General features: G+C 55.8%; 1 protein-coding gene across 2 annotated transcripts in view; it reads right to left on the reverse strand.

Moving 5' to 3' along the window:
- The window catches only part of DSCAML1 (DS cell adhesion molecule like 1), a 341,768-nt gene that overhangs the window by 80,647 nt on the left and 248,402 nt on the right, over positions 1-12,719 (reverse strand). For both annotated transcript variants that reach the window (XM_030837857.2, XM_060304108.1), the window contains 3 exons: positions 11,164-11,439; positions 8,640-8,936; positions 6,434-6,706 (listed from right to left, as the gene is read on the reverse strand). In XM_030837857.2, coding sequence (XP_030693717.2) covers positions 6,434-6,706; positions 8,640-8,936; positions 11,164-11,439 — 846 coding nt within the window. The remainder of the gene's footprint in view (positions 1-6,433; positions 6,707-8,639; positions 8,937-11,163; positions 11,440-12,719) is intronic.

The following is a 12,719-nucleotide window of genomic DNA, read 5'->3' on the forward strand; positions in this document are numbered from 1 at the left end:
AGGGATGGATGGCCAAGAGCTCCATTTCCGTTGAGGACAGAGCAAGTGGAGACTGGAACTAGGCAAGGAGATTTAGCTCAGGCAAGGCAAAGATTGTCTCTCTCAGTAAGAAGGGATTTAGATAATGGAATAAGTTACTAAGGCAGGTTAATTCATTAATTAACTAATTCATCTAATATTTATGAAATGCCTGCTCTGTGAAGGCATTATGCTCCGTGTGGGCTGGGGAAAGTGGAAGCATGCTTAAAATATGCATAGAACCTCCGGAAGCATGGCATTTGCTCGGGAAGTTAAGACATTTCCCTCAGTGGTTATTGGACAAGCACCACGTGAATACACAGATACTGAACTCAGAGACGAGAAGAGATGTCATCTGGTCAGGTGAGCGCAGCTGCATAGAGGAGGTGGCATTTGGACAGAGGCTTAAAGGATGCACACGCTTTACAAAATATATGGAGTGAGAGTGTGGGAAAAGGCTGAGACAAGAGGCAGAGGCCAACCAGGGGCTGTCATTCCCTTCCGGTCTTCAGGAATAACACTAATGGCAATTCGAGTGGCCAGGGAAGGAGAGAGCGGCCAACCTCCATCCTGGGTGGGTGGGGGGCGCGGTTAGGCATTCACCCAGGCCAGCCAGAGCTCTCTAGTGCACTGCTGCCCTGCTGGAAGTAGATGGCCAGATCACCCCCCAGGGGTCCAAGGAGTAAGGCTCTTTACTTCCTGCCCCACTCTGCCCTGCTGCTGGTTGATGGGGCAGGTGTGGTTCTGTGGGGGGATAAGTGTTCCCTTAGAAACTCCTTGGTGGGAGTGGTAGAGGCCAGAGCTGCTCACAGAATTCCTCGGCCCCAGGCTGGCATTCCGATAACCCTATAACTCCAGCACATGAGGACCGCCTGGAGGGAGAAGAAAGCCTAGGGATCCCGGCTCCTTCACGGGCTCGCTGAATACCACCGGCAGGAGGCTGTGATGGGAGGCTCTGAGAAGCAGGGTGGGGTGCCCCGTGATGTGGACATGGGACTGCTTTCTGAACTGTGAGTCTCTGGTGTCTCCCCTGCGCTCAGAGGTGGACGCGGGCTCGGTGAGTGTGCGTGTGTCCATTTCCACTTCTGTGAAAGAAGAAGCTGAGGCTCGGATCACCTCCAGGGCGGTGATGACAAGGGACCTCTTCAGGGTTGATAGTCCACAAGGACTCCCCTCCTGCCCATGACTCCTAGCATTTCCCCAGCACATGGCCTGAATGTAAGGGGCACGGATGCTGCATAACCAAGGGATTTATCTCTGGAAGCCCTGCTCTGGCCACAGTCATCTTTGGTGAGAGGGCAACTCAGTCAGCTGTGAGGGAAGCAGGGTCAGAGCAAGTTGCTGTGATGGCGAGAGGTCAGAGGCTGGCATGGCTGAGAAGACACAGCGGTCGTGGCAGTCCCTGTGGTCCCTGGCCACCATAAAGCTGTTTCGGCCACTTGTTTGGGGGTGTTGCACAGAGGACGGCATGCTGACCGCCAGCCCAGCCCATAAACACTTTATGGTGTCTCTCATGATCTCTCTTTGGGACCGAACCTTTTTATTTATTGCACCATTTAGTAGAAAATGGGCGCTGTGTGAAGCTGGAGCTTCTCTGCTTGTGCAGCACGGAAATGGCGAAAGACACTGTAATCCAAGAGTGACGTGGGCAAGCTGCCTCGTCACCACCACCCTGTCTCTGCCCCCGAGCCTCAGTTTTCTCATCTGCAAAACGGAGGAGTTGGATAAAGTAATCTCTAAAGCCTGATGCTGATTTTTCAGTTGTAACAAGTCTAATATTATAGGAATACTAATAACTCACTTCAGTTTTTTTAATGCAACCCCCTCTTCTCAGGAAGGCCTTCCCTGACCACCCTATTTAAAATTGCAGGGCTTCCCTGGTGGCGCAGTGGTTGAGAGTCCGTCTGCCGATGTAGGGGATGCGGGTTCGTGCCCCGGTCCGGGAAGATCCCACATGCCGGGGAGCAGCTGGGCCCGTGAGCCGTGGCCGCTGAGCCTGCGTGTCTGGAGCCTGTGCTCCGCAACGGGAGAGGCCACAACAGTGAGAGGCCCGCATACCGCCAAAAAAAAAAAAAAAAAAAAAAGAAAATTGCAAACCACTCTTCCTGCCCCTTGGCACTCTGATTCCCACTCCCTATTTGACATGAGACATCTTTTACGGATTTCATGTTATTAACCATTTCCCTAATAGAATGTAAGCTCCCCAAGGGCAGGAATTTTTGTCTGTCTTGAGCACAGCTGTGTTCACAGAATAGCGCCTGGAATATAGTGGGTGCGTAGTTAACGGCACTGAATGAATAAATAGATACAGCTTCGTCCACCTCCTCTTCATCGTGGACACCGCCATCACCGTGATCGCTGCCTGTCCAGTAAGGAGGATGCTTGCTCCTGTGCTCCTGGCTCCCTCTGCCAAGGAAAAGGGCCGTTGGCAGCAGCATCCTTGGCACTCCCTCCCCCCAGTACATTTGGCAATCTGCCCCTGCGGAACCTGCTGTGCCCCCTTCCTCTGGATTCTGGTGTGTTCCTTCCAAAACTCCACCTGTGCCAATGGCAGGCCTTTGGCCAGGGGGTTGGCTCTCTCTTAAGCCCCCGATCATAGAAACCCCCAATACATTCTCTAGGGTGGAAGGGGGCCTCCCTGAAGGCTCCAAGCACACAGCAGGGACTTGTTGAGCAGCAAGGGAGGAAAGAGTGTGGATGAGGAGTACAGGCACTAGGGAGTGAGGGTGCGCGCGTGAGTGCGTGTGTGTGTGTGTGTGTTGGCACTACCTCTGGGTCCTGGCCTTACTGAGCATGGGCAGAAAGCACCTCATGCCCTCGTTTTGGCTCCGGAGGCTCAGATGCGCGGGTGGAGATGTTCCCTCACTGAGCCAAAGCCAAGAAGCCCCACTTGCAGGCCTGCCTTCCTAGTTAATTAAACATTCGGCCCGCGTGCCCAGAGATGCTTTTATGCTACATTATTTTTCAGCTACAGAGGGCCCTAAAGACACCAAATCTAGGTTGGATCTCTGGGCCCTCCTCTTGGCATCCCGCCAGGGATCTCTCTGGGTGCCCAGAGACAAGCACTTGCCTTCCCCACAGCCTGGCTCTCCCCTGCCAGTCAGTGTCCAGGCAGCCCTCGAAGCATCCTCACCCTCTCTCCCCTTGGCCCTCCTGCCTTGCTGGGTCACAACAGGCTCGCTTAGGTGACATTTTCTATGGTAGCACCTGCAGCCACCTCTTGTGGCTCAGGAATGTGGCTTCACAGGAGGATACAGACAGAGGGAACATTTGTGTATGTGCAACTGCATGTGTGCAAGTGTGGACAGGCTAACATGTGTCTATTTGTTGCATGCACGTGCGTACAATGCGTACAGTGCGTCCATGCGTGTGTACTCATGTACACAGGTCTCTGCACGTGTGTGAGCATGCATGTGCATGTGTGTCTGGTGTGTTCTGCTCTCCTCAGCTCAGTGTTTGAAAAATTCATCAGAAGACAAGCAGTCCCAGAAGGAATGGAGTCAACAGTGGTTTTTCCAGCTCATGGAGCAGCCTGGGTTTATGCCCTGCCCTGCCTGCGGGCTCTTGGCCTCACAGAGAGATGGGGGGTAGGACTTCCAACAAATCTCAGCCTTCTAGTGCCCTGTCCTGCCCCCACTCGCCCTTTCCTACACTCCAGCTCTCTGCTCTCATCCTCTGGGTGGGACGCACGTCCCAGCCAGGCAGCAGGAGTGGGGTGGAGAGTGCTGCCCTTGGGCCCTGTCCCTCTCTCCCCCAGAGTCGGGGCCGCTTTCCACGCCCAGGGGCACCTCCTCCACCCTCCTCCTTGAGTAGCTCTTAGAACAGCACAACAGCTAATCAAGCAGCATGTTCATAATCAGCTCTGATGGGTTCTTCTGCAAAAGCGCATTCTAATGAAGTGGGGAGAGGGAGACTGGGAGAGAGCGGGGATGATGGGTTTAAGCTTTCGGACAGGCAGGGGCACAGGGTCCCAGAGCCCTCATACAAATGCTGCTTCTCGGTCTGGAGAGAAAACAAGTGACTATAGCCCTTCTGGGGCTGGATTTGCAGACCCTGTGGGTAGGCAAGGGGCCATGTGTGCACACACGTCTGTGTACTATACACACACATATGCCCCTGCTTTTGAACTCCAAGCTTGTGCTGTGTGCCGGGAGCCACATGTGCCCAGTGCAGGGGCTCTGCCCTCTGTGATCACACACACACACACACACACACACACACACGCACGCACGCACGCACGCACGCACACACACACACACACGCACATGCACGCGCGCGCACATGCCCCTTTCCCTCTCCCAGGGCTGGGAGACATGGTCGCTCAGCACAATCACAACAGGCCCAGCGAGTCGCTGAGACGGAATGCATCAGATTCAATTCATTAGGACTGATCGCTCCCTGAATGGGGCTGAATAATTGATGAGCAGAAGCAGCTTTCAGGATGTTCCGCATACTCGGAGGCTCGCTGGAGCCTTCGTATTTATTTATTTTTTTAAGCCAACAAACCCAGCCAAATGCTCGCTGGTGCAGGCGGGTGAAGGGAGTAGAGCAAAGGTTAGATGTTTTAATATGTGATGTTTACACTGTAAACTCTCGGTCCACGGCTTGTGACAGAAATGGATATAGGCAGGTCGCCCCGAGATGCTGGGAACGGAAGGCAGGCTGGGGATGGGGCCTGGGGGCTGTGAGGTTCCCGCCAGCACAAGGCCCCTGGGCTGGGCAAAGGTTTTAGCCTGAAAGGGGGGGCCAAGATGCCCCTCAGCCTGGCTGGGGTGCAGCAGTGGAGGGGGGGCCAGCGAGGCAGATGCTGTTAGGGTCTCCTCTCTCCTCCCCAGGCTGGAGATGGGCCACAGAGACAGCCCGTCCCCCAGTTCTCAGGCTCAGAGCCAGGCTTCCCAGAAAGTCACTCCAACCCAGCCTAATGTCTCAGTTTCAGCTCAAGAAACAAACACTGTCTGGCACTGTGACAGGTGGTGGACGCACAAGGGCGCATGGGACACGGCCCCAGTGTGCCGATGAGGGTGAGCCCCGGTGACAGGAGCAGAGGGGTGAAGCACTGATTGCACGTTTGCTGCTACCTTCCGTTTCTCCAGCTGTTCTCCTGACATCTGCCCCGGGAGGTCCCATCTTCACCACACGCGTGAAGGGGCCCAAAACGGAGGCAGCATCTGTCTCCCCAAACCTTTCCTTCCCCCAGACTCCCCTCTTCCTGTCCACAAGGCCTCCACTCCATCTTGCTTCAGGAGTCTGGGGCCCCCTGGGGCCTTCCCCCTGTGCCAGGGCCCCTTTGCCGGCCCAGACCCCCCTGCTTTCTCTTCCTTCCCATGGGCCCTAGAGCACAGGCTGGCCCCCTCTCCGGGTTCATGTGGTCCCTTGGGGATATGCGTGAGCCTGCCCTGGCTCTTCAGAAAGGGACATAAGCCCCTTACCCAGCACGGCCACCACTGACCCAGTGACTTTCCACCCCAGCTGCCTGGATTTTACTGACCTCTCCTTAGCCAGGCCTGGCAGGCGCCACCTCTCCATCCTGCCTCCTAGGTGACCAGGCCACCCTGCCCTCACCCACCGTCCAGACAATCTCCAGGCCTGTCAGTTCCAAAGAATGTGTTTGGGAGGGAGCTTCACACCCCCGCACAGCCCCTAAACCCAGGGGACAGCTGTCGTCTAGTCACAAATTCATTTATTTGCTCATTTATATGCATTCATTTGTTTAATCCACAGACATTTACTGAACGGCTGCCATGAACCAGGCACTGTGTTAGGTGCCCCCGCACAAAACACAGACCTCACCCAGGTAAGTGTGGCGGGCCTGGGAGGGAGGAGAAGTTTAGGCACCAGGCGGTGCTCTCCAGGCCTCCAGCTGCGTCAGCAGGTGGAAGGTCCTTGCCCATCCCATAGAAGCAGCCTCGGCCGGCCAGTCTGAGCCCTGGAAGGGAGTCAGGGCACCCAGCACATGCACCCTCCACCCAGCTTCTTGCTGCTTCCGCTCTGCGACTCCTGCCCCTCTCCTACCCGTTGGTCTCTCAGGGGCCCTGCTGAGTTCTGGGTGGTTCCATGCTAACATCAGGGGAACAATATAGCCTGTCCCCTCTGACCTGGGCCTCTTGCCCAGGTGCCACTGACCCCTCATGCCCCTGGGCCAGTGCTGCCGTGTCGTGCAGCCCACAGAAGGAACTGGAATGTAGAGGTACCCGTGGCCTTCTTATGTACCCCCTACAATCTCCCCCCTCCCAGCCCCCAGCAATCTTCCACCCTGCCCCCTTTTGTCCAAACTCCAGGCCGGAGCCCTCTCTTCCGTGGCTTTCCACTCCCTCAGGATTGCCTGCCGCTGCCTGAGTGGCTGGCTGAAGAGTGGCCCACAATCCTGGGTGACCAGGAGGGCTCCGGTTCAGGCTGGAAGTTGGGGGAGGCCTACCTTTGACGGCCACGTGGACGCTCTGGCTGATGGAGAGCTGCGGCTGGATGAGGACGCTGCACAGGTACTCCCCTTCGTCCATGCCCTTCTGCACATCAGTCAGTTTGAGGGTCCCGTTCTCGAACACCACCTGGCGGTGGTTGTCGGGCAGCAGGAGGGCATCCTTATACCACTTGATGGAGTAGTAGGGGTAGCCGATGACCCTGCAGTTGATAAGGGTGTCCCGCCCGGCGACAGCTGTGATGTTCCTCATCGCCCGGATGCTGGGGGGGCCTGGGCAGGAGTTGGGAGGGAGGGGGAGGGGAGGGGCGATGGCGCGGTTAGCCAGGGACGGCCGGGCGCTGCCCCGCGATGCTCTTCTCAGTTGCTTGGACTCGGAAACTCTTAGGGGATGGAAATTTGGCAGGGGGAGAGGGAGGCCTTTTTTATAAGACTAAAGGCAGAGAGCTCCCCTGGTGGCGCAGTGGTTGAGAGTCCGCCTGCCAATGCAGGGGACACGGGTTCGTGCTCCGGTCCGGGAGGATCCCACATGTCGCGGAGCGGCTGGGCCTGTGAGCCATGGCCGCTGAGCCTGCACGTCTGGAGCCTGTGCTCCGCAATGCGAGAGGCCACAGCAGTGAGAGGCCCGCGTACCAAAAAAAAAAAAAACCCACAAAAACAAAAACAAGACTAAAGGCAGAGGTTGGAACTGGGGGCCTCCGTGGTCTCTCCCGGACTACTGTTACTATCTTCAATTAGTTGCAAACAGACATGTTTGCATTCATTCATGCCCAGGGCGAGACTCCGTTCCCCTAACGGGAGAGGCTAGATGAGCGAACTAAAGCCTCACCAAGAAGTTACTGGGATTTGGGAGGGCGAGTCCTCATTTATGAGGAGGTTAAGATTCGGGGGTGAAAGTGGAAAAGTAGAGATTTTGTTATTTTCATTTGATTTGCTCATAATGGTCTTGTACCAAAAAGGATCGCACATACATTAACTATTTAAAGGACGATAGGAAGGTCTTCAATGGATGAGTTTCTTTCAACAGGTAAATGTGTTTTGTGGGCCCCTGAGAAGGGGCTATAAAGAGGGGCTCTGATCACACTGGCGGAGGGGAGGGAGTGTCATCACCTGGGTCAGGTAGGCGGATGGCCACGTGGGAATTGCAAAGGGGGCTCAGAGGCAACCATGCAGGGTTAGTGCTGGAATGGGTACATGAAACTCTGGGCTTCCAACTCCCCCCCCAGTAGGTGAGGGGCAGGACCAGGGCATCTCCCACGACCCTGCAGCTCTGTCCCCTTCCAGTTCAGAGAGGGTGGGAGGGTGGCCAAAGGGAGGCCACATTTCTCATGGGGGGTCGGACACCTGGCACAGGTGAATTTAGCATGAACCCCCCACTCCCCTTCCCTGTGCCTATGACAGCCACCAGTGCCCCTAGTCCAGCGCCCCTTCTCCCCCACTCCCCTGTGCCTCTTCTGCTCTCGTGTCAGGGCTCACTGGTTGGGTCAGATGAGGACCAATCTGACACCACAGGGCTGCAAAGAGCTTTAGAGGATCCTCTGCTCTCACCACAGCAACCTGGAGACCTGAGGCACGGGGATGGTTACCTTGAGGACTCCTTCCCCCTCTCTTGAAGGTGCTTGCCTTGGGGCACCCTCACCCAGCCTGAGTCCCCTATTCTTGATGGCTGGGGTCTTGGAGGGTAGCCAGGGGAGGGTGGACTGAGAGATGCTGGTGCCCTGGCTCCTGGCTGCTTACACCTCCTGGAGTATTGTGGGAGTGGGATACAGCTTCGGTGGACACCCCTATCAAAGGGCAAGCCTGGCCCCACTTCCCCTTCCTTGTCCCTGGCCTTGCAAGGCCCTGGTGGGACTGTAGGCGCCAGTGGAGCACTTAGTGTACCTGGGGCCAGAGAGATTGATGGGGAGGAACGGGGTGGGGGGCAGGATTGTGGGAGGGGTGAAGGGGTATGGGGAATGGGAATGCAAAGGGGGAGAACGGTACCAGACACACACACACACACACACACACACACACACACACACACACACGAATGGATGATGGGACTTGTGGAGGGCAGAGAAACGGGGAGAGAGAGGAGAGAGACCTCTACTAAAATCAAAATGACGATTAAGAATAAGTACTAATCACCACAAGAAGAATGGTAAGCACAGAGATGGCAAAGGAACTCAAAAGCCTATTCTGATATTTAAATGTAGACAGGCACCTCTTACGTTTATTCGCGCCTGATATTCAGCACTGCCCACCGAGTTCCGCGCCGTGCACCGGTACACGCCCCCGTCGCGGATCTGGGGCCCCGTGACATTCATGTGGCTGATGGTGGTGCCGTCGGACATGGTGTACTGGCTGGTGCGGTGGCTTCCGTCCCGCATGATGGGCTCGTCGTCCAGGGCCCAGGTGACGGTAGGGGGCGGGGCGCCCTTGGCTGCGCACATCAGTGAGAACTGCTCCCCGGGGTTGACCACCTTCTCGCTGAAGGACGAGACGATGCGGGGCGTGCCGTCTGCAGGGAGCGAGGAGCCCCCTTAAGGCTCACCGAGTCACAGAGAGACCATCCCCCCAGGCCACCCCACCTCGTCATGGGGAGGAGGCAACGCAGAGGACGTAACAACGGTAAAGCCCTTCCGCGTACTTCCAAGATTCATGTACCATCCGCAAAACCCTGTTTAGTGCACGTGAATGAAGACTCCTGGATTTGAATCCTCCCTCAACTACCTGTTAGTTCTGTGTCTTTGGGCAAGTTACTTAACCTCTCTGAGTCTTTCCATCTCCCCTCTGTGGAGGATGGAGATAATGGGGATAATGATTATATCCTCCTGGTACTGATGATGTGAGGAGTAAATGAATTAATGTATTAAAGATGCTTACACAGCACTTTGCAAGTGCTTAATAAATGTTAGCTCCTCTCAACTTTTCCTTTTCTGCCTCTTTCTCCTCCCTTTTTAAATAAAGCCATAGAGGCTCAGAGGTTAGCTATGTGTGGAACCAGGACCTGAACGGTCCAATTCCAGCTCTGATTCGAGTGGGAGGGGTGCTGGTGCTGTAACTCTGTTAGCAAAAGCCTGAAGCTTGAGTCTTAACATGTGAGCTGCCCGGGTCCAGTGGTGGTGGTGGGGTCTGTTTTGGGGCTTAAGTCTTGGTTAATGGAATAACCTCGGACAGCATAAGTAACCCCCGGGGCCCCACTTCCTCCATGGATCATGGGGGATGTAATCATTAACCCTGGCCATCCTTCCACACAGGATTGCTGTAAAGGATTAAAATAGGTGCTAAATCCTTGAAAAAGTCAAACACCAAAACAAACATACAAAAAAAAAGCGAGGCAAATGTAACATGGCACTCCACATCCCACCCACATGTCACACCAAAATGCTGACGTTAGCTCAGGCTGCCAGCCCCTGGCCCCATTTCTGAGGGAGAGCCTGGTGCCTGGTGGAGCCTGGTACTGCCTGGCGTGGCCACTGCCTCTGGCCTCTCCTCTGCCTCTCTCCCCAGCCCTCCCTCTCTGGCTGCCCCTCCCTTCCAGCTCATTGCCCCTCTCACCAGCCTCCTTCTCCACATCCCAGCTCTGAACTGGTGGGCACCAGCTGCCCTGTGAGATCCACCAACGGCACAGGGGTACCCTCAGAGAGAAAATGCACTGGGGGGGAGTAGTCTGCTCCTGGGTGGGGAGCAGTTCAGACAGGAGGTCCCCTGAGACGAAAGGCACCCCTTTCACACTAGGCTGTGCCCAGCTGATGTGTTTCCTCATTGGGAAGACAGACCAGGGATGGGGCAGGACAAGAGGAGGTAGGGGCTGAGGAAGGCAGTTTGCTGGGCACCGGGTGAAGGATGAGGGCTTAGTTTCGATGGATGCCCGGCTCTCATGCCCCACTTGCCAAGGAATGAGGACCCCTGGGCTGTAACAGTGAGACAGATACCCGTGGGGTTTGCCTAGGTTTGGTGTTTTTGTTATCACAGTGAAAAATCCTTGGAAGGAACAGGATTATGGGAGCAATAAAGGAGCTGGGGAACCACTGAATTTGTTGGTAAGGATAGGGCCTCTGCTACCCCCCGCTGCATCTTTGTGCAAATAAGAAAAAGGTGCCTCCTCTGCGTGGTCACAGCCCAGCGTGGGTGCGTGGCTTGGTAAGTGGAGTGCAAGCTGCATTTCAATCCTCACCCTCTTAGTTGAGCACCTTGTGTAGTGAACGACCCGAAAAACCATACACAGAGGTGCTGGGTGCGGAACCTTGGGGGCGTAGTAGTTTTAAAAGGAGAGAGAAGCAGGTGGAAAGCCAGGTCCATGGTAAGAAACAGGCCTGCTGTGAAGAGACCTCAGGCAGGGAGAGGATTCAAAAATCCAGAGGTTCCCAGCACCCTTCCAGAGCCTCTGGGAGACCGAGAGTCTTTGAGACCCTACTGAAGGCCCTTCTAATAGTGAAGTTCTAGTAATTTTGAAGGGCAGAGTCAACAGAGTATGGCGGTTAAGAGCCCTGAGTTCACACCCCAGCCCTCTTCCTTAGCAGGGCCGTGTGACCTTGGGCAAGTGACCGAAGCCTCGGTTTCCTCAGCTGTCAAATGGTTATTATAAAAAAAAAAAAAGTTATCTCCACACAGGGCCCTTGGGAGGATTAAATAAGACAGTGCATCTGCCTGGAGTGATGTGAGTGCTGAACGAATGCCTCCTGCCTCTGGCCGGGCTGTAGGAGCCCTGAACCTGCCCGTCTGCTCCGGCGGCCCCAGCTCACCCTCGAGCACAATGATGGCGAAGTCCTGGGCGGTCTGGGCTTTGCGGGTGGCGAAGCACTGGTAGGCCCCGGAGTGGCTCTTCTGGGCCGAGGTGATGAGCAGGGTCTCGTTGCTGAGCCCACGGATGGAGATGGCCTCGTTGGGCAGCAGCAGCTCAGTGTTGCGGTACCAGCGAATGGTGAACTCCGGGGAGCCCGTGAGGGCGCAGGAGAGGATGACCGTGCTGCCAATGCCGGTCTTCAGCTTCTTTGGTGTCAGGGTCACATGAAGAGGGTCTGTGCCGGACCAGGCAGGGGAGAGGCGAGGGAAAACAGGGAGGAAAAGGAAAGAAAAAGGACTCACTGTGAGTGGAGTGTGGCCAGGAGTGGGCTGTGGTCACAAGTCCCCAGGAGTCAGGAGGCCCTGATTCTGTCTCCAAGACTCCTTGTAGCAGGGGGGACCAGGACGAGCGAATTCCTTTCTCTAGGGCTCAGTTTACTCATCTGTTAAATGGCAGGGTCAGGCCAGGAGATGTCTTTACGTCTGGTATTCTGATGGCCTGTGCTTTCCTGACGTGGGCCCTTTGGCTGGGCGGGGCTGGGAAGCTCCCTTTGGCTCAGGAGGACGATGGGACCTCGTCTGGTTCACTGTCCTCGCTGTCACCCACCCTAGAAACCAGGGAGGCACCCACGGCCGAGCCACCTGTCTCCTGTACTTATACAGATAACCACTTGCTACCTTCTGACTTCCTTTATATGCATCAGTTAATCCCCTGCCCTTTATCCTCACCACCCCTGTCCTGCTGCAGGCCTGCAGCTCCTGGCCTGGACCCATGCAGTACTCTCTTCTCCCTGCCCCCCTTTTCCCTGTGTCCTGCCATCGGTTATCCATGCTGCAGCCAGCCACCGCCCTGTTCAGAACTTCCACGGCACCCAAAAACTCAGTGTGGCATTCAAGGCCATCAAGGCCCTTGGGGACCTGGCACCCTTCTCAGCAATGCAGTGTCTAGACCAGCAGCCTGCCTGTGCTTCCTGCACACGCAGAGTCTCACCTAGAGCACCCTTTGCCCCCTCTACCTACTTCCTACTCATCCTTCACATTGAACTCAGGTGTCATCTCTTCCAGGAAGCCTTCCTGGACAGCACTCCCCTCCCAGGCTGGGTTAAAGATCTCTCTTCTGGGGCTCCCTGTGTGTAACTAACACAAGACTAAGGTCATGGTCTTCTAATCACCTCTTTGTGTTTCTATCTCTCCCTCTGGACTCTGAGCCACTTGAAAGCAGGGCAGTGTCCCTCATCTTTATATCACTACTGCTGTCTGAGTCATGTTGATCGCTTCACTGGCTGGCTGGCTGGTTACCACCCCCAAGCTGGCCTCTCTCCCTTCATCTCCATGGGCTTGGGGTTCTGTACAGGAGCCTTGGAACCCCAGCGAGGGAGCTTGCAGGAGATGGGGGCACGGCAGGTCCGTCTGGTGGGGCACAGTCAAAGCACACACGAGTCTGCTCACACTGTGCTCTCCCTACTCACTGCCAGAGCCTCTGCCTGCTGTCCAGGAAATGTCAGTGCAACGTGAC

The sequence above is a fragment of the Globicephala melas genome, chromosome 8, assembly GCF_963455315.2.
Source record: "Globicephala melas chromosome 8, mGloMel1.2, whole genome shotgun sequence".
Taxonomy (NCBI): domain Eukaryota; kingdom Metazoa; phylum Chordata; class Mammalia; order Artiodactyla; family Delphinidae; genus Globicephala; species Globicephala melas.